Below are 22,794 nucleotides of genomic sequence, written 5' to 3'. Positions count from 1 at the left end.
ACTGTATACTGTAAAAGTACCATTTTGAGTTTTCTTTTAATCACTGACCCTTTGCTTTCTTTTTCAGTTGACCATGTCTTTCCTGAGGTTGGAATGAGCCTGCTTGCTGCATATGACCAATGGAGAGAGTGGGCTGATGGGAAAGTCTGCTGTGATTATTCATTACATGTGGACATCACATACTGGCATGAGAGCCTAAAAGAAGAGATGGAGGCTTTAGTAAAGGACAAGGGTGAGAGTCCTCACCACACTTACATTTATTTTTTGGGGGGAATTTATAAATCTAAAATAGTTGTATGATTGCATTTCATACTCACTAATGGGAGTTATGGAGATTTCTGTTTAGTTCCTATTTAGAATGGTCAACATAGGATATGGTACTTTGTACCTCACTGAATAGATCCAACTCACATATCCACATATATACCCGATATAGCAGCAATTTACAACGATAAAGCAATGCCAAATGCAGATACGGTACATAGGCAAATGGCAACCATATAACCTTTCCCACCCAGAGGAACCAGAGCCAATCTAAAATCACTTACCATGTTTCTCCATCTCTTCCCTTTTTTATTTTTCAGGTGTGAATTCATTTCTTGTATTTATGGCCTACAAAGACAATTACCAATGTTCGGATGCAGAGGTAAAATTAAATAATGCAAACCTATGCAGATCAAATAATGACCAGATAAATCCATTATATTAGGCTACTGATGTAATTAAACAGTGACCTGCTATGTTATGTTCAGTATATTTACAGGTGAAACTCCAAAAATTTGAATATCGTGCAAAAGTTCATTTATTTCAGTAATGCAACTTAAAAGGTGACACTAATATATGAGAGAGACTCATTACATGCAAAGCAAGATAGTTCAAGCCGTGATTTGTCATAATTGTGATGATTATGGCTTACAGCTCATGAAAACCCCAAATCCACAATCTCAGGAAATTAGAATATTGTGAAAAGGTGCAATATTCTCGGCTCAAAGTGTCCCACTCTAATCAGCTAATTAAGCCATAACACCTGCAAAGGGTTCCTGAGCCTTTAAATGGTCTCTCAGTCTGGTGCAGTAGGAATCACAGTCATGGGAAATACTGCTGACCTGACAGTTGTGCAGAAAATCATCATTGACACTCTCCATAAGGAGGGAAAGCCTCAAAAGGTAATTGCAAAAGAAGTTGGATGTTCCCAAAGTGCTGTATCCAAAGCACATTAATAGAAAGTTATGTGGAAGGGAAAAGTGTGGAAGAAAAAGGTGCACAAGCAGCAGGGATGACCGCAGCCTGGAGAGGATTGTCAGGAAAAGGCCATTCAAAATTGTTGGGGACTTTCACAAGGAGTGGACTGAGGCTGGAGTCAGTGCATCAAGAGCCACCACACATAGACGGATCCTGGACATGGGCTTCAAATGTCGTAATCCTCTTGTCAAGCCACTCCTGAACAACAAACAACATCAGAAGCGTCTTACCAGGGCTAAAGAAAACAGACCTGGTCTGTTGCTCAGTGGTCCAAAGTCCTCTTTTCTGATGAGAGCAACTTTTGCATCTCATTTGGAAACCAAGGACCCAGAATTTGGAGGAAGAATGGAGAGGCACACACTGCAAGATGCTTGAAGTCCAGTGTGAGGCTTCAACAGTCTGTGTTGATTTGGGGAGCCAAGTCATCTGCTGGTGTTGTTCCACTGTGCTTCATTAAGTCCAGGGTCAACACAGCCGTCTACCAGGTGATTTTGGAGCACTTCATGCTTCCTTCCGCAGGCGAGCTTTATGGGGATGCTGACTTCATTTTCCAGCAGGACTTGGCACCTGCCCACACTGCCAAAAGCACCAAAACCTGGTTCAATGACCGTGGGATTACTGGGCTTGATTGGCCAGCAAACTCGTCTGACCTGAACCCCATAGAGAATCTATGGGGCATTGCCAAGAGAAAGATGAGAGACATGAGACTGAACAATGCAGAAGAGCTGAAGGCCGCTATTGAAGCATCCTGGTCTTCCAAAACACCTCAGCAGTGCCACAGGCTGATAGCTTCTATGGCACGCCACATTAAGGCAGTAATTGCTGCAAAAGGGACCCAAACCAAGTACTGAGTACATATGCATGCTTATATTTTTCAGAGGTCCGATATTGTTCTATGTACAATCCTTGTTTTATTGATTGCATGTAATATTCTAATTTTCCGAGATTGTGTATTTGGTGTTTTCATGAGCTGTAAGCCATAATCATCACAATTATGACAAATCACGGCTTGAACTATCTTGCTTTGGATGTAATGAGTCTATCTCATATATTAGTTTCACCTTTTAAGTTGCATTACTGAAATAAATGAACTTTTGCACGATATTCTAATTTTTTGCACGATATTCTAATTTTTCGAGTTTCACCTGTAGAGATACTTTTATAAAAAGACAAAAGGGTATTAGCCCCAGACAAGCCATCCACCAAGAGATAAACAAGTAGTTGAATTATGATCAGTGAGTAGAGATGTGCACAAAGTTTTCTTACTAAATCCATAAAACAGTAGAAGCTCTCAGACTGTGTAATTTGTATCCATAAACAACAAAATTTTTCCTTCGTCTTTTGGTAACATGCTCTACGTTCAAATTTAGGTCTATTACACAGTGGGAGGGGAGAGTACTCTGGTGGACTGTCAGCTGATTATCTTATCCCAGCCATGAATGTTACTAAGCTATTGTTGTTCTCACCTCTATCTTCTTTTCACAGATGTTTGAAATCTTCAGCATCATTCGGGAGCTGGGTGCCATAGCACAGGTTCATGCAGAAAATGGGGACATCATTCAAGAGGTACTGTCATCTTTGCCCTTTCTCATCTGCAGCAATGTTTAAAACCAAAACCAAAACATATCATATATTGCAGCTTACCAGTCCTTAGATGTGGTGTCTGCGTTGGTTTTCTTTTTTTCAGGTAGTTGTTTTCTTTAGTTCACCTGATTATACTGCCAGTAACACACTTCTTGTTCTAGGGAAACCTTTCTCAAGCTTGTTACCCTAGAGCAGCCATTCTCAACCAGGGTTCCATAGAACCCAAGGTTCCTCCAGATGTTTCTAGGGGTTCCTTGCACAAAGAGCAATTTCTGCCTCTACCACTGAAGTCAATGATGGTTTTAGCTATCTATCGGGTAGTCTTTCAACTGACCAGAAATATAAGGAACATTCTGTCCACTGACCATCACACTAATGTACCATAAGCTGTAGATATAGTAACTATTAGCAGAGATTCCATGAGACTGAAAAGTTCTTCCCATGTTGAGAAGAAGGTTGAGAAAGGCTGCCCTAGAAAAACTCTTGAAATAATATTACACCTAAGGGAAACCCCTTGATGGGGGTCAGTGGCAAAAATGCCCCATATGTTGGTGGTCAGTATTGATGAGCTAAGGAAGCTCTCATATGACAGCAGGCTGCTGTCCCATTCAGCTGCAGCCTTGTAAAAAAGGGGCGGAGATTCTGGTGACATCATTGACCTATAATGGGCACATTGACATATTTGTTCAGTTACATTGTCCACATATGGCCATATTCAGTCAACTATGTTATCTGCATCCCAGTCCCTTTGTTACGCGTGGCTGTGGGGCAGAGAATGTAATAGCTGCAACTGATTGGGATGGAGGCCTACTGACAGTTCCCAGCAGAACCTTAGCTCATCCTTACTGACCACCAATGTAAGGGACATTATTCCCACTGGCCCCCATAAAGGGGTTCCCAGAAATATGACTGGCCTGCACAGAGTCCTGACCTCAACCCCATAGAACACCTTTGGGATGAATTAGAGCAGAGACTGCAAGCCAGACCTTCTCGTCCGTCATCAGTACCTGACCTCACAAATGCGCTTTTGGAAGAATGGTCAAACATTCCCATAGACACCCTCCTAAACCTTGTGAACGGCCTTCCCAGAAGAGTTGAACCTGTTATAGCTGCAAAGGGCAGGGCCAACCCAATATTGAACCCTACGGACTAAGGCTGGGATGCCATTAAAGTTCATGTGCGTGTAAAGGCAGGCAATACTTTTGGCAACATAGTGTATATTGCAGTTTTGATCTTTTGTTTAGATATACTTAAAAGTGACACTAAATCATAGATTTAAGCGTAGTACACACGATCAGAAAATTATACAAAAAATACCACTTTCGAAGCGATCGTACAATAATCTGATCATAAGTACACAGCTTTCATCCAAAATTATTTGAAGGGGCAAGCTTAAAAATTTTTCCTTAATCAGTTTTCATCCGAAAATACAATACAAATACAATACAATACAATATATTACATCACTTTCGAATTTGTAGTACAAGAATTTTCGTAACTTTAGTAACCTCTTCATTTTTGTAAAAAAAAACCCGATGATCATTAATCCGATATTCTCATCATTTGTACTGGGCTTTATTCATCCAAAATAATTCATACACATCCTCTACTTAATGGCCTGTAACCTGTTTTTCACAAGATTGTTTGTTACTGTGTTTCTCTGCCTCCTTGTAATGCCCTCTGTGAGCTGCTGAACCTCTCCATTTCCCCTCACTTCTGTTTGTTTGGAACAAGCAGTGTACGTTAGTTGCAGACATGTAGACTGCTCTATGCACATTACAAATTCCATAGTTCATCAGGGGAGTGAGCAAGTGAGGGTGGCTACACCCAACATACAGTGTGACCATGGAGAATGATTGTAGCCACCTTCTAACAGGAAGTCGGTCACAGCAGCAAAAAAGGAGATTTGAAGGTGTCTGAGAGCAATAGAAAGTATATTTTTGAATAAAGAATACATACGTAAATATTTGAGGTGTGTCACTTTAATGCACAGGCTTATGAAAGCTCTCACATTTTTTTTGTTATAACAGCAGGTCAGCAATCCTCCTCTGTAGCTTAATGGATAAACAGTGCAATCACAGTGCTGAACCCTTTCCCTTCCCAAGCAATTTACTTGTGTTTTATAATTCATGTTGTTCAGGAACAAAAGCGTCTGCTAGAACTTGGCATCACTGGACCTGAAGGCCATGTCCTCAGCCGCCCAGAGGAGGTAATGAGCTGCTTTCATTCATTCCCACATGAGGTGTCTCTGCCTGACGGCTCCAGCTGCTGTACTTAATGTGATTTCTGTTCCGCTAGGTCGAGGCCGAGGCAGCTTACCGTGCCATAACCATCGCCAAACAAGCCAACTGCCCCTTGTATATCACTAAAGTCATGGGCAAGGGAGCTGCCGATGTGATTGCCCAAGCAAAGAGGAAAGGTAAAATATCGGCTTGTCAGTCTTCTGCTGGGGCCATTTTGAAGGAATTATAATGGGAATATTTTCTTTGCTCATTCTTGCAGCAAATCTCATTTTGTGTTAGCGGAAAAGCCAATTGTCATTCATTATAAGAAATCACACCTGTACTGCAATCGCCTGACCCATGGAGAACCCAGGCCATTAATAATTGTACCGAGGGACTGATGTGTGAACACATTGCTCATAGAGTCTAGTCGAAATCACTGATTTATTTCTAAACCCGGGCTGTAAGATTAGCCTTTTACTCTTAGCACGCTTTTCATACATCGGCACCCTTTAATCCATCAAGTAAGCTCATGAAAGAAAGGAAAAATATGGAGGACTGCCATTGCTGACCTCCTTATAAACCTGCAGGTTGGCTATATCTGGCTTTATGACCTTCAGCCGCTGACCTGGAATGTGCATAGAGCCACAGAAGTCAGGGCAAAGTCCGAATTCTGATCAGCATGCTTATTCTGGATCAAGTAAGTCAGAGGATCACTATGCCAGCCAGGCAGCTAGCTTGTAGGCTCTGTTCACACTTGTGCGCCTCCAAAGTGGCACGATTTCCAGTGCGAATTTGGAGTGCGACTTTTTTTTGTATTTCCTTTATTTGGCCGTAAGTTACATTGTACAAACCAGGTCAAAAAATTGTATGATACAGTTATATAAGTACACAAATATCAGAGACATCCGCAAAACTTTGAGGTCCGCTCAACGAATAGGATTTTTCAGGGTATAATATATATTAAATCATTCAAATAGAGGCAAAACTGACAGGGCCCAATGGTAGGTAGCTCCAAAATGCCAACCTATACAGGGGAACCCTAAGCTAACAATACAACCACATGGAATAGAAATAAAAAAATATCGGGGTCAGTAGAAGTGCCTTGGTGGCCAACGTAGTCCCGTAAGGGGGCATAGACTAAAAGACACAATTCGTAACAGAAGAACTACAGAAAAACTGCAAAGGAAAGGTTTCCAAGCTAAATTGTGGATTACATGAAGGAGAAAGAAGAGCGGGAGGGGAGGGGCAGGGACAAGAGGGAGGCAGCAAACGCAGGTTGGAGAAATGAAAGAATGGCCCCAGAACCAGGGAAAGAATAAGGAGACATGAAAAGGAAAAAAAGAAAGACAGTAAGAACCAGGAAAGCAAGTTCTCTCACCCGGAGCCTCACAGTAAAAGGTCCCCATGGTGTAGTGCAACTTGATGCGACTATGCAACTTTTTTGCGACTTTACACTCCCTGGCACTCAAGTCACATCAAAGCAGTGCAGGAACCTTTTCAAAGTCGCAGCAACATTAAGTCGCATAGATCCAAACAGGTGCCTTTGAAAACAATGAGCTGAGACTTGTCTTGCAACTTTATGCGTCTAAATTCACATGATAAGTCACACAAATGTGAACATAGCCTTTCAAGAGAGGTTAGCAATATTATTTATTTATCTCTTTTCATGGTCATGCTTATACAGTACCTGTTGATTGATTTGATACCAGATCCGTATTTTTATGAGGGTGTTTGCTTATGTAATAGTGTATCAGATAAAGTAGTTATAAATCCTTAGGACCCATTCGCACTGCAACTCGGTGTGGGAAATTTACATTCCATGTGCGTTTCCTGCACTGGGTGTGCAGTCTGCTACAGATGTCAATATATTCCTAACAACACCCAAAACACCGATCACAAACGCAGTGCATGGTCTGCATCGGATCGCATGGTACTATAGTACCATGCGATCTGTTTGCAGTGTGTTTTTAAAAGTAGTGCATACACTACTTTTGGTGTGATACAGTGTGATTTTAGCCCAGTCAACAGAAGTACACTAGGTGCTTTAGGCAAGTACACACTATAGAAGGCTGTGCTTTGTTCATTCAAAACAGAGGTTTACAATCACTTTTAAACCATTTTATATCTCTCACGTACCCTACTGGTGAGAAGCATGTGCTTCAGTTCCTTTTGAGCTTGCCGTGGACAGGAGTAAGGAATTATGCTAGTATCTGTACAGATCTTGGGCACCTTACTAATCTCTTATCTAATTGGACTTCAACCACTTGAAGCTGAGAAAGGCCAATAATCATTGACTTAAAGGGGGTGCCCACACAGGAAGGTGATGGAATCAGACTGAAGAAAAGGGTTTCCCTGGGCATCTTTCAGTCTTGTTGCTTTAAAAATATCTGACTTAAAGCTAATGTAAAAGGATTTTTTTTAGGTGCCAAAACATAATGCTAACAACCATATAACATTTAACACGTTTATTGTGCAACAGCATATAAAACCAAGCGCCAAAAATATGGTATTAATAAAATCAACACTTACAGTCATGGCCGAAATTGTTGGCACCCTTGATATTTCTCCAGGAAATCATGTATTTCTCACGAAACGTATTGCATTAACACATGTTTTGCTATACACATGTTTATTCCCTTTGTGTGTATTGGGACAAAACAAAAAAAGGGAGGAAAGAAAGCAAATTCGACATAATGTCACACAAACCTCCAAAAATGGGCTGGACAAAAGTATTGGCACCCTTTCACAACTGCGGATAAATAAGAATGTTACAAGCATGTGATGCTCCTGTAAACTCACCTGGGGCAAGTAACAGGTGTGGGCAATATAGAAATCACACCTGAAAGCAGATAAAAAGGAGAGACGTTCACTTAACCTTTGCATTGTGTGTCTGTCTGTGCCACACTAAGCATGGACAACAGAAAGAGGAGACGAGAACTGTCTGAGGACCTGAGAACCAAAATTGTGGCAAAATATCAACAATCTCAAGGTTACAAGTCCATCTCCAGAGAACTAGATTTGCCTTTGTCCACAGTGCGCAACATTATCAAGAAGTTTGCAACCCATGGCACTGTAGCTAATCTCCCTGGTCGTGGACGGATGAGGAAAATTGATGAAAGATTGCAACGCAGAATAGTCCGGATGGTGGATAAGCAGCCCCAAACATGTTCCAAAGACATTCAAGCTGTCCTGCAGGCTCAGGGAGCATCAGTGTCAGCGCGAACTATCCGTCGACATTTAAATGAAATGAAACGCTATGGCAGGAGACCCAGGAGGACCCCACTGCTGACACAGAGACATAAAAAAGCAAGACTACAGTTTGCCAAAATGTACTTGAGTAAGCCAAAAGCCTTCTGGGAAAACGTCTTGTGGACAGATGAGACCAAGATAGAGCTTTTCGGTAAAGCACATCATTCTACTGTTTACCGAAAACGGAATGAGGCCTACAAAGAACAAAACACAGTACCTACGGTAAAATATGGTGGAGGTTCAATGATGTTTTGGGGTTGTTTTGCTGCCTCTGGCACTGGGTGCCTTGACTGTGTGCAAGGCATCATGAAATCTGAGGATTACCAAAGGATTTTGGGTCGCACTGTAGGGCCCAGTGTCAGAAAGCTGGGTTTGCGTCCAAGATCCTGGGTCTTCCAGCAGGACAATGACCCCAAACATACGTCAAAAAGCACTCAGAAATGGATGGCAAAGAAGCGCTGGAGAGTTCTGAAGTGGCCAGCAATGAGCCCAGATCTAAATCCCATTGAACACCTGTGGAGAGATCTTAAAATTGCTGTTGGGAAAAGGTGTCCTTCCAATAAGAGAGACCTGGAGCTGTTTGCAAAGGAAGAGTGGTCCAAAATTCCGGGTGAGAGGTGTCAGAAGCTTATTGATGGTTATAGGAAGCGACTGATTTCAGTTATGTTTTCCAAAGGGTGTGCAACCAAATATTAAGTTAAGGGTGCCAATACTTTTGTCCAGCCCATTTTTGGGGTTTTGTGTGACATTATGTCATATTTGCTTTTCTGCCTCTGTTTTATATTTGTTCCAATACATACAAAGGGAATAAACATGTGTATAGCAAAACATGTGTTAATGCAATACCTTTTTTGTGTGAAATACTTGATTTTCAGGAAAAATATCAAGGGTGCCAACAATTTCGGCCATGACTGTAAATACACTGGAGATCACTGTGACTTTTATATGGATTATTGCAGCAGCTTCCGCTCAATAAAGTGGAATTTGAACAGAAGCTGCTGCAATAATCCATATAAAAGTCACAGTGATCTCCAGTGTATTTAAGTGTTGATTTTATTAATACCATATTTTTGGTGTTTGGTTTTATATGTTATTACAAAATAAAAGTGTCAAATTTTATGTGGTTGTTAGCATCATGTTTTAGGACCTTTACATTTTTCATTATTGTATCTTAACTGTCATTGGGATTGGTGCCTTTAATCCCTGACCACTGGACTACTTGTAATGACTTAAAGCAGTGGTCTCCAAACTGTGGCCCGGGGACCAGATGCGGAGCTTTGCTTGCTTTCATCCGGCCCTCAGGGCATTATTCCTCCCACTGCTAGCAACAGTGTGGCATAGTTCCTACCACTGATACTGACAATGGGGCACCATTCTTTCCACTGACACCAGTGATGGGACACTATTCTTTCCACTGACACCAATGATGGGACACTATTCTTTCCACTGACACCAATGATGGGACACTATTCTTTCCACTGACACCAATGATGGGGCACTATTCCTCCCACTGATACCAATGATGGGGCGCTATTCTTTCCGCTGATACCAACGATGGGGCACTATTCCTTCCACTGATACCAATGATGGGGCGCTATTCCTTCCACTGATACCAATGATGGGGCACTATTCCTCTCATTGATAGTAACGATGGGGCACTATTCCGCCCATTGATAACAATGATGGTTCATTCCTTACTCCCACTGACATCAGAACATTTTCTTCATCCAATGGCCACAGTCTGGCCCCCCTAAAGTTTGAAGGGCAGTAAACTGGCCCTTTGTTTAGAAAGTTTGGAAACCTCTGACTTAAAGCTAAGCTAGGGGGTGCAAAACCTGGTGCAGCTCTGCATAGAAACCAATTGTCTTCCAGGTTTTATGGTCAACGCTTAATTGAACAAGCTGACGTTAGAAGCTGATTGGCTGCACAGCTGCACCGGAATCTGAGGGCACCAGTGTTAGTAAACCTCCCCCCATACCCCCCATATAGGAGCTGTTTTACCTGCCAAATGATTTTTATATTTGTCCATCTAGTTCTGACATTTGCACAGCTCTAGCACACAGTACAGCCCTGTCTGGCAGGGAAGGAGATCTGATTATTCTCTGCTGCAGTTATATAACACATACAGGTCTTGTCACTACTCCAGCCTGTCACTGGACAGTGATAGAGGAAACAACAGACTAATGAGCTCATCTGCATGTCACTCTGATCTCTCCTCCATTCAGCATGTAACTTGTAGTACATGAGCACTGCAGCTAAATTGTCTCCTTGTGCTGCTTCCCCCTCTCCCAGTCTGAGCTCCACTGCACAAGAGGCATTTTTATCAAGACAAATTCAGGTATTTACACTGCTTATATTAAATAAAAACATGAAATGATGTGTTCATTGAGTTCAGCTCTAAATCTCTTCATTGAAAAGGATATATATGACCATTTGTAGTGTAAGTGTAATTAGAGAAATTAATATTATTAAGATTGTATTTGTTATTATCACTGCCGTGAATGCTTTACTGGTATTTAAGTGTCAGCCTTGTTCTTGTCAGGTACGGTGGTGTATGGTGAGACACTGGCAGGTGGACTGGGAGCTGACGGCACTCACTACTGGAGTAAGAACTGGGCAAAGGCTGCAGCTTTTGTTACTTCACCACCCCTGAGCACCGACCACTCAACCCCAGAATATCTCTGTTCATTACTGTCCTGGTATGTATAGACTGCACTTATAGTAAATAATGCATGAGCATATGTGGGAGAATCCATTTAGACATTTCTATACATCATTTATTTACCTGCTTCATACACATTATATACATACTGTATATATATATTTATACCGGTATATTTACATATATGTATAATTTTATGTTTTTTTTATTTTTTTTTTTGCCCAGGCTTGCACTTTACTTTACACATACCCTCCAAAAAAAATCACACTTAAAGCCCATTAACATTGTTGGGTTTAAAAGCAACATAAGCAAATAAAAAAGTATCCCATGCCCACACTGACAGGATTTATTCCATTTTTATTTCTAGGAGAACTATAAAAGGAGATATACTTACCCGCTCCTCCACTTGCTCCCGCAGCTTCTGCATCCCCACACTCTAGCAGTCTAGGATCCTGACGTCATCAAGACCAGAGCAGGGTCCATAGCCCTACTCTGGATGTGAGGACGCCAAGGAACTGGCCATTGTTGGAATGTTGGGGTCCATGCTGTGCTGTCCCAGATGATTTCTCCCCTCCAGGTCTGGTCACTCGCCCCATAGATAATCTGTGTGCACCAGGACCAGCGTGCACACCTTGGCTCCCATGTTGCAAAAAGGAAGAGGTTTCCAGTGCAGTCTGGTAAAAGCTCGTCCACCACTCTCCTTCCTCCTCAATGTCCTCAGGGAACTTTATTTTAAAGGTCCATAAGGCCCATTCTGTGATTTATGGTTCTGACTACAATTTCCATGATCCTCAGCGTTCCATCCATAGGCTTTCCAGGCTATAGTTTTCCCTTTGCTGACTGGAGGGGATACTGCAATGCAATATCCAGCAAAACAGCAGAACGTGAAAGTAAACTGGTTGTAAAGAGGAAAATGTCTACTTCTGCTTGTCTTGCTAGTCCAGTACCTAGCTACATTAATTTTTTTTTTAGCCCCAACCCTCCCCCCCCATCTAGGCCAGAATGTTGTATACCCAGTTCTGCAGCCTCCTGGGATACTTTTATTACAGTTCCCATTAGGCTGCAAAATGGGAACACAGAGTGGCCAGGGAAGAGGGCTGTAGGTGGGTCAGTACATTACTAGAGCTGGCTGGTTGCAGCCATACAGAGGCAGCCAGCTGAAGAGGTCTGTGATGGTGGCGCTGCACCCTCTGTGCAATTGGGTATGTGCCTTGAAGAGCACTACAGGTCAGTGGGAACAAAATTTGAGGGGTAAGAGGAATTGAATACAACTTTAACATTTTCTTCAACGCCAGCAAAGGAGCTTTAAAAATGGCGAGCATTCTTAGGTAGGTATCATATAGCTCACATACTGCAATTGAAGCCAATCAGCCAGAGACAAAAGGTTTAGTTACAGTGTTGAATGACACTGGTAGGTTTTTTCTATGTAGCCTAAAGCGAGAAAGTGACTGAAACAAAAGATGTTTTATCTTTTAGCTAAGGAAGGTACAAATGACTTTGAATGGCATAGATGGGTGGGAACCTTGGCTGAAGATATAAAGGGGGCGATTTACTAAAACTGGAGAGTGCAAAATCTGGTGCAACTTCGCATAGAAACCAATCAGCTTCCAGGTTTTATTGTCAAAGCCTAACTGAACAAGCTGAGGTTGGAAGCTGATTGGCTACCATGCACAGCTGCACCAGATTCTGAGTGCTCCAGTTTTAGTAAATCTCCCCCTAAATGTGATAAATGTTGTTTCTGAGTCAACCTCTAATGACAGTTCTCTCTTGCAGTTCTGACCTTCAGGTAACGGGCAGTGCACACTGTGCCTTCACCACAGCACAGAAAGCCGTAGGGAAGGACAATTTCACCTTAATACCAGAAGGTACCAATGGGGTGGAAGAACGAATGTCTATAATATGGGAAAAATGTGTGGTAAGGAGAATATGATTTTTGTATTACAACAAAGCTGTTAAATGGAACAAAAATAATGTTAAAGGAAAAATGTAAAAGGAAAAAAAGTTAACACTTGTTTTCAATGCTAATAATTTAATATAATAGCACTTTAGAATAAGCAGAATATGGACAAATACAGCAGTAAGGTATGATTAATAGAACCCTGCTAAAAATATGGGCATTGTCAATATAACAAAAAACTACGACTTTTTAAAGACATTTCTTGGTGTGCTTAATTTTCCCACCATCTCCTGGTGAGCTTTTTTAGTGGTTGTTAACACCGGAAGGCAGAAGAGACTTCCCAATCATATGATTGGCTGTCACAGTGGTCATATGATAGGGAGACCATTCAATAACAGCGCATGGGAGTTGTCGGTGACCAATATCCTGGGAGCATGCAGTGAGCGCGCTCTCAGCACAGAACTTCAGAGTCTCACCGAGACATATGTGTGGTGTCTGAGCATTAAGGCCCACCTGCCCTACTGCTGCATATATGTGTTACACTGTTTTATTTATTTATTGCAGATACTTATATAGCGCCGTCAATTTACACAGCACTTTACACATATATATTGTACATTCACATCAGTCCTTAACCCTCAAGGGGTGTACAATCTAAGGTCCCTAATTTACATTCATACATACAGATATTAGGGCCAATTTAGACAGGATCCAATTAACCTACCAGCATGTCTTTGGAGTGGGAGGAAACCGGTGTATCCGGAGGAAACCCACGCAGGCACAGGGAGAACATGCAAACTCCAGGCAGGTGGTGCCTTGGCTGGGATTGGAACCAACGACCATAGTACTGCCAGGCGGAAGTGCTAACCATTTAGCCACTGTGCTGCCCACACACTGTTGGTAAGTGGGTACGGTTACTGACTGTACATATCTACAAATATTTTTCAGATATCAGCTTTTTCTAGGTTTATGCTTTTGTCTGTTGCCCCGTTGCGAAGATTTTATCCTCATTTCCTGTTTCTGTAACACTTGTACAAGAAATAGCCAAGTGCTGTTGTCACCACTAGGCAGGAAGGTACTCAGCAGTAAAACAGGGTCTAACCCTCCCTTATTCTGCTAAAACATATTTTATTTCTGTCCTTGTTAAGAGATTTCCCATCTCCGTTTAGATATTTCCACCACTTTCTGTCCTGACAGGAAGTGACCAAAAATCTCCCCAATAGGGAAATAGCAATACAAATCCGACAAAGGCTCTTACGCTTTCATTCTGTATCTAAGATGAAAACAAATTATGAAAATCATACTTTCTAACTAATCTGCAGATCTTACTTTAAAGTGGTTGTAAAGGCTGAAGGTTTTTTATCTTCGTGATTCTATGCATAAAGGTAAAAAAAATCTTCTGTGTGCTGCTCCCCCACAGCCCCCCTAATACTCATCTGAGCCCCCTCTTGATACAGCGATGTGAACAGGAGTCTGTGCCAGGGGCGGACTGACCATTTGGAAACTTGGGCACTGCCCGAGGGCCCGGGGTCAGTAGGGGGCCCCATGAGATGCCCCTGGTACCTTTTTCATAGGCTTTTTTGAGTTTGGGCAAGGACACATTGGCCCCATGATCCCCTATTGCCCGGTGGGTCAGAAGGGGGCCCCATGAGATGCCCCTGGTACCTTTTTCATAGGATTTTTTGAGTTTGGGCAAGGACACAGGGGTCCCATGATCCCCTATTGCCCAGAGGGGCCCCATGAGTTGTCAGTCCGCCCCTGGTCTGTGCTGTCCCTGGTTTCTCTCCTCATTGGTTGAGGAGTCATTGGTTCCCACTGCTGTCAAACACAGTCAATGAGCCAATTAGGAGAGAGAATGGGGGGGGGGGGCCGAGCCACAGCTCTATGTGTCTTTTGGATACATAGAGTGGAGCTCAGGAACAAACATCCACCAGTGTCCCCATAGCAAGGGACATGCTTTTGGGGGCACTGGTCAAGGAGAGGGGAGCCAGGAGTGCCAATGGAGGACCCGAGAAGAGGAGGGTTGGGGCTTCTCTGTGCAAAACCATTATACAGAGCAGGTAAGTATAACATGTTTATTTAAAAAAAAAAAAAAGCCTTTAATATCACTTTAACCTAACCTATCCAGACACACTGCTAAATTCTGCACATCCCATTATGAGACTAACACAGCTCTACCACACAGCACAGCTCTATCTGGCAAGCCAGGAGACCTGATTTTCCCTGGCGCTACTAAGTGACACTTACGGACCTTTGCCCACCCCCCAACCTGTGATTGGGCAGTGAAAAGAGAAGCAGCAGACTAGTGATCTTATCTATGTGTCACTCTGCTCTCTTCCTACCAGCATGCAAAAACCTGATAGTTCTGCTTCTCTCTCCCACTCTGAGCTCTGCTGTACAGAGGTTTGCAATAGGCTTTTGCCAAGCAACATTCAGGGACTTATGTTGCTTGCAAAAAAAAAATCCATTTAATGATGTATTATGTAATACAAAGTTGCACTCATTTCTGTTTGTTGTATCTACTAGAGTTCAGTTTTAATTGTTAAAATGGATGATGTAGATAAAATAAGAGTCCACAAAGAGAACGTAGAGTTTGTTATACACATAATAATAACTCGATTGTCCTTTACAATAATTCAAATTGACTTTAAATTTTCAATTGCAAAGTTTATTCAACACACTAAAAATTTTAGATTTGGTGAAATGCAATTTTTCTTTGGGGCTGATCATTTCCCTTGGTGAAAACAACCGCATATTGATTGAAAATTATTCTCAAACAATTCCATCATTATGTGCATGGCTAATGTAAGGGTTTGTTCACAATGGCATCATCATTATGCATTATGTGTATTTTTCCAGTACAGCCACATGCACAGACAAACCATTGTTCTCATTAGGATCACTTCCCTCCAATGCATGTCATAGCAGTGCATTGAGAAGTCATGAATTCTGCCCTTTGGCGCTTTTGCCTATATTTTTCTAAGTCCAGTAATTGCTTTACTTTGTATCTACAATATTATTGAATTTAATTTTGGTTTGTATGTAGTCCAGGGGATAATACCATGGTCAGTTATTTAAATTACGGATTATTTCCTTTTTTCTCATTGTTGTTCTTTTTTCCTATAGACCTCTGGCAGGATGGACGAGAATGAGTTTGTAGCCGTGACCAGCACAAATGCAGCCAAAATTTTCAACTTGTATCCGCGGAAGGGAAGAATCGCCACGGGCTCAGATGCTGACCTAGTTATCTGGAATCCGAAAACATTAAAAATCATTTCTGCCAAGACACATAATTCAGTAAATAAAAATTTCACTTGTTCCTTTAGTATTTTCTGTTTAGCAAATCATAATCATTTATGACAAAAAAAAATAAGGGGGGTGATTTACTAAAACTGGAGAGTGCAAAATCTGGTGCAGCTGTGCATGGTAGCCAATCAGCTTCTAACTTCAGCTTGTTCAGTTATGCTTTGGCAATAAAACCCGGAAGCTGATTGGCTACCATGCACAGCTACACCAGATTTTGCAATCTCCAGTTTTAGTAAATCAACCCCAATGTGTAGTAGCCCATAGAGACTAATGGTAGTGGCATAAATGAATGGTAGCAATGTGTTCTAGTACATCTTGTGCTACCAGGAAAGAAAATATCAGTAAGTGGCAAGGGGCACAACTGACTGGATTGTGATGTAGAATTACGGATAACAATAACAAATGAGTTTTCTTTGTGTAATTCAACAAGCATCTTATTTATAGGTACATTTAGATAAAATAGCCCTATCAGTGTGCCCAAGTGTGGTCAAAGTACCAGGTTCTCTTTATAGTCTGCCTTCTCTGCTACTAATACTTTCTTTACCCATGCTCAAGTGCAGCCAGGGCCAAATTTAGATAATTGGGAACCTGGGGTGCTTTGGGGTCAGTAAGCCTCTTATGCACAGCAATTAAAGTAGTTGTAAACCTCAGACATGAAATATGAACAAAACATATCCCTTTATAGTGTGTACTTGTCTCAATTCAGAGCACTAAGTGTCATTTCTGTCTGCTGCTTTGTTCCTTTGCTTTCAGCATGAATCACTTCTGACAGGTTTACCTGACATCAAGAGCAGCCTGTATTTCTCCTGAAGTTACCTGTGGGTTTTTCTTCTGGCAGTTATGGCTGCAATCTTTCTTGCTCTGCCTTTACTTGGCTTGGTATCAAGTGATCCCTAAATTTTCCACTTCCTAATAAGTGATTTAACAGCACTGACTGGCATATTCAAGGCTTTGATTATTTTTTTACATCCTTTTTCAACTTACAAAGCTCCATTACCTTGTTACTCAGGTCTTTTGACAGTTATTTTCTAATCCCCATGGCTCAGTATCTAGCCTGCTCAGTGCATACATGTTAAAGGCTAATAAACTCATTGACTATACGCAGATACTAATTGCAATGTAAAAAGCCATAGATGTGGGAAATTAACCTATAATTGCCATTTTAACCCGTGTGTGTCACCTTGTGTGTCTGTACCAAGGCCAAACATTCCAGGGGATGGAAACTTTTGATCCGGACCATTTGCATGATTTCTGTTATTGTTATTTTATAAACAACTATATGATAAAAAAAATGGTTTCATATGATCACTATCCTTAATTAAAAGTTTTTGGAATGAGTCAAATTTTCAGTATGAATGCCAAAATTTCACAGTTTCTGCAAGGGTGTGCAAACGTTTGAGCACAACTGTATGTTTAAACTAGAAATATACCAACAACGGAACTTTTAAGGTGCCAACTTATGTGAAAAATAACACAGAAGGTATTAAGTACCTAAACAAATATTTGCATGTCGAATAAATAACGAGGTGGGAAAAGGGATCGCAGACATAGAGGAAAAAATATTTCATTGAATCCTTCTCATTTGCTCTATTGAGTTGAAGTATTGCTTAATTTGTACATATTTATTATTTTTAAATAATAAAAAGTACATTTTAAGGGATATGTTTACCTTTAGAATCATGTTACATGTTATATCCATATTTAGGGTGTAACATGTAATATGCTCCTGTGCACCCACCTAACGCAGCCAGCGCTCCCCTTTCTGTGACAGCAGGTTGGGGATCCTCTCCCTGCACCCGCTGTTCCTTTTTGAAATTAGCGTGGCTGTGCAGGACTCTGCCTACACAGACACATCAGTCCTTCACAAGTTCCTGTGAATGAAAAAAGTACAAGTACCATCTGCCACCGCAGCAGACTTATTTATCTTTTATGTTGCTCAGCATGCTCGTAGTTTATTCAGTCTTCCTCCAGCTTTGTAACTGAAAGCCCTTATGGGGGTACAGGCCCAAAGCTAGAGGAAATCTGTGTAGGTGCATGAGCAATGGGTGCAATGATCTGCAGGCTCCAGTAAAAAAAAATAATAAATGGCCTTTTTTTTCCTGCAAAAATGTGCATTTATTTATTTAATTATTTATTTTGAATGGTGAACTTAGACTTTAACGTCTTTTAATGTAGTTTCCATTACTTGGGTGGGGGGGTGCAATTTTCTCAGTACCTTTTGCAAACTTTTCTTTCTATGGAGACCAATGATGGCATGCCTGAATCACCTTGTGACAACCCATGGAACAATGGGGCCACCGCAGGCCTCCCACCACTGGAAACTACATTAATAGACTTTATGTATCTAAACAAATGTTTTTGTGTCGAATAAATATAGTGGTGGGAAAAAGGATCTCATACAGTGATCATATTATAGTACTCCATGCTGGGTCTTCCGGGATTTCCAGAATTCCTAGGATCTCTGCTACCTCCTGGACTTCAAGAGTTCCCAGTAAAGACTCTGGGATTGTTCTTTAACCAGGAAGGGTATTTAGGCATCAGTCTTTGCAGTGACTGGTGCTGTGTCTTATCACTAGCTATAAAACGTGCCTGCCAGTTTCCTGTTAGTTGCCAACCTGGATTGGCCTGATTACGCTCTTGCTTGCTGCCTGCCTAAATCTCTGGCCAGACATGACTATGTTTTTGGTTGCTGCTTGCCTAGACCTCTTCCTGGACCAGATTACTCTCATGCCTGCTGCCTGCCTCAACCCCTGCCTGGACATAACTTTGTACTGTAGCCTCTCAGTTTTAGCAAAGCCCCTGGTGGGGCAATCCTGTGGGCTCTGACCTGGTGTCAGTTCACATCAAAGTAAACCAGGACCAGTAGGGTTCCCCGATGATTTCCACCATCCGCAACTCTGGTGCAGACCAACTGCTGCTTAGGTTCTGCACCTCAGATGACCCTGCGTCACCTACCAGGGAGCACCATTACAGAAAAGTATTCAGATGTTTATCATTTGGTCTATTGACCTAAATGATGAAGTATTGTCTAATCTGTACAGATTTATTATTTGATACCAGTATTGTAACTAATAAAAAGTACATTTTAATATATTCTGTGCTCACACATGTTGGCAAGTTAAAAGTCATGTTGGTAGTCATAACTACTTGCTATACCAATAATTGAGAACATATGAATGGGATATTATAAACCTAATACCCGTTTTAAAGAAACCCTTTTACTGTGTGTAATAACTGTTATCCAACTAATAGCAGTCTTAACTCCAATGGATTATGGTGTTCTCTAGATCAGCTGCCAGTTGTGTATAATATAAAGATTTCTTTTTTACATTTTAAGCAGAATAAAATTTAAAACAGAAAATTGTAGGCAAACACAATCCCAGGCAGTGACTCATTGCTCTCTGCTGAGCAGTAGTCAGGTAAACCAGTGGTGTCGCAGAGCAATGGCAAAGGTATTTTGGGGGCATTTCATCTTAGAAAAAGGAACACCTAGAGTGACTTAAGGGTCAGTCCAGCCAAAAATGAAATCTTAGAGTGGGCGAAAATAGGATCTGGAATTGTAAATGTGCTGTATACCACAACTTTCCATCAATATTAATGTTTTCCTCCTACTCCCATTACATTCTCTATAGCATAGAATAAGTAAATCCAACATGGAGAGTGGGACTCCATATAATGGATGTAGCATCCCTAGACATCTTCTATGTCTAGAAAATTCTAGGAAGATCTATCCTGCCATATTTCTGTCTTTTTCTGGGAAATGTATGTCTTTACACCAACCTGCTCCAGCTCGTTCTGTGATATTCTCTGTATGAAAAGGAGTGTGAGCCCCTTACAATGGCCACAGCAGGTGCTCAATTCCAGGAACTCAACCACAGAGATCTTACCAGGGCTTTTTTTTCTGGAGGAATCCAGTTCCCATACCTCCAGCAATACTGGATGTATTTAATGGCTGGAGGGTCTATTGATGCTGACTGCTGGTGGCATCTGTTGCTGCTAGGGAGGTCTATTGTTGTTGGTGGGATATCTATTGTTATTAGGGGATCAGTTATTGCTGGGTGGGATCTACTGTTAAGGAAGGGGTCTGTTGTTACTGGCGGTTAAAAGATCTATTTTTGCTGAGGTGAATCTAGTGTTGCTTAGGTCAATCTATTGTTTTTTGTGGGGTATATTTTTGTGCGAGGATCTATTGTTGCAGGAGGATCTTTTGTTACTAAGGGGAGGTGCGTAGGGGGTGGAACCAAGGAATGGTGCTAGGAGGTGATACTGTTGTTACTAAGGGGGGTCTATATGTTACTGGCTGCATGGGATCTATTTGATTTCTTTTTTTGTTATCATTATCAAATTCCATACAAATTACTTAGCTTAACAAAAGATACTTGGTTCTGTATTCTCTAAAAGGGGTGGCATTGGGAGGTGCGTAGGGGGTGGAACCAAGGAATGGTGCTAGGAGGTGGGTAGGGGCCGAGCATGGAAGGTGGGTGTACCTGCACCTATTCTCTAGGGGGAAAAAGGGGTTATCTCTGAAGCACCTGCCAAAAACTAAAATATCAGTTTTGGTTATACTTATCCTTGAATCCTAATTGTGTGATATAAAAGAAATACTTGCACTCATTCACTGTTGTTTTTCATGGTTTTTCTACCTCTGCCAGGTTGTGGAGATGAATATATTTGAAGGGATGGAATGTCATGGTGCACCAGAGGTTGTTATTAGCCAAGGACGGATTGTTCTAGAAGGTGAAACTCTTCACGTCAGCCAAGGGTCAGGCCGTTTCGTTCCAAGGAAGACATTCCCTGATTTTGTGTACAAGCGGATTAAAGCCAGGAATAGAGTGAGTACTGTTTAATTACATTCCTGTCTTAGCATTGCCCTTAACCTAATTTTGTTCTCCTCCTTCCCCTTGCTTTTCTTTAGAGCAGATCATTGGGCAAAGAAGGCTAAACCTTTTATACTGTCAGTGTATATCGATTGGGGTGGAGAACTGCTCCAGTGTTGGCAGTGTATGTAGTTGGCAGGAGGTAGTGTGAAGTCATTTCACTGTATCCAGTCACTGGAGAGAGAATAGGGTTAGAGGCACAGAAGAGATTCAATGACTCTCTACAAGGGAAATCAATTATTTTCATTCTATTCAATTCAGGAAAACCAACAATGTCATATATATTGACAAATATACCAGTTATTCTTATCTAGGGTTTCTTGATGTTTCTTGAGCTGTGGCTGATTAACCTTTGCCTGCATAATTCTAGGGCCAATACCAGCAGCATGATACCAACAAACGTTTTTGCTGTCCTTAAGGGTTGGATTCTTCCTACTGACCACCAACGTCAAGGATATTTTCCCCATTGCCCCAATGATTAGTTATAGTAAAGGTTCCCAGAAACCCGCAATTTATTTTAGGGGTACCTTGGAGATAAAAAGATTGAGGAAAGCTGGGGCTCCATAGTTTAATCCATATTATAGCGATTCCAGAAGGCCAGGCAGTAATGTTATGGCAATTTACATGACAATATACAGTATATTTTCCATATAATATAACCACTTCCAAAAGTCAAACCTCTCAGTTCTCATAAATATCAGCTTTTGGTAGTTGCTGGAGAGTTGAATCAATGGACTGTCTGTTAGGGACTGTGGTGGAGAGTATTCAGTGTTTTGAATAGGCCCAACTGTCCCTGTTAATTACAAAAGAATTACAAAAAATTACAAACACCCAATTAGTAAGAAGGCAGATTTCCACGATGGGTAGAAACAGAACTGGAATCTTTGCTGGATAAATATCACGAATGAAGTCCCTATATAAATATAAGATGCTAATGAGTGACTCAGTCCAAAGGATGTACCTATAACTTTTGGGTGGACAGGCCCTTCAAAATAGTTTGTTGCTTTGCTCTTTTTCTTCAGTTTCATGGAAGGTAACATTTTCTAATAAACTTTATTGCACAGAAATGGCTGCTCTGCAGGCTCCTTCTATAGAATTAGGGAGCCCTTTGGCTAAGAGTCAGGGCAATGGCGTCCTTTTTTAGGATATCACTATAAGAAAAAAATCACTTACTCCCTGTTACAAAACTGTAGCTACATATTCTCTCCATTCCTACCCTGCCTGATATGTTATGCTTTCCCTGTACTGGCTAAAGGAAATACAAAGAGAGCACATGGGCCCAGGGCAGCAGAAAGAAGCTGGATAGGAGGGGTGGCTGGGGGCGGCATATCGAGGAACAGATCCCCTTCATGTTCCTTCTGAAGCCGCTGAATGTCTACAGGAAGAAGAGGAGAAGAAGTGGGCATTCAGCGGCTGCAGTAGGAACAAGGAGGGGATTGGTTCCTCTATATGCCGCCCCCACCACCCCTCTTATCTAGGTATACAGGGGAGCCGCACAGGCCCCTTGAAGGATGAGGCCAAGTCACAGTTGCAACCCCTGCCTCCCCTGTACTTATGCCCCTGGTGATAGCATTTCTAAACACTCTATGGACACTACTAGAGGGCTCCCCTCCAAATTATTAAGCTTAGGCATTTCTAGTGAAGGTTGCTGTTAATGCTGCGGAATACAAAGACATTTTAGACATTTACAGTATGTGCTTCTAACTTTGTAGGAACTGTTTTGGGGTGAGAACAAGGGTAACTCTATAAATA

At 41.6% G+C, this 22,794-nt stretch overlaps 1 protein-coding gene across 2 annotated transcripts in view; it reads left to right on the top strand.

Annotated features, from left to right (window-relative positions):
* The window catches only part of DPYSL4 (dihydropyrimidinase like 4), a 64,987-nt gene that overhangs the window by 23,200 nt on the left and 18,993 nt on the right, over positions 1–22,794 (top strand). For both annotated transcript variants that reach the window (XM_089669233.1, XM_089669230.1), the window contains exons 4-12: positions 68–232; positions 585–646; positions 2,728–2,808; positions 4,967–5,035; positions 5,125–5,245; positions 10,843–10,999; positions 12,736–12,877; positions 15,986–16,156; positions 20,818–20,997. In XM_089669233.1, coding sequence (XP_089525359.1) covers positions 68–232; positions 585–646; positions 2,728–2,808; positions 4,967–5,035; positions 5,125–5,245; positions 10,843–10,999; positions 12,736–12,877; positions 15,986–16,156; positions 20,818–20,997 — 1,148 coding nt within the window. The remainder of the gene's footprint in view (positions 1–67; positions 233–584; positions 647–2,727; positions 2,809–4,966; positions 5,036–5,124; positions 5,246–10,842; positions 11,000–12,735; positions 12,878–15,985; positions 16,157–20,817; positions 20,998–22,794) is intronic.

Source organism: Staurois parvus, unplaced genomic scaffold, assembly GCF_062004578.1.
Source record: "Staurois parvus isolate SC_StPar_1 unplaced genomic scaffold, SC_StPar_1.0 ptg000009l, whole genome shotgun sequence".
NCBI classification, from domain to species: Eukaryota; Metazoa; Chordata; class Amphibia; order Anura; family Ranidae; genus Staurois; species Staurois parvus.
Note: the sequence above shows the minus strand (reverse complement) of the source record. Positions and strands in the feature narration are given on the sequence as shown.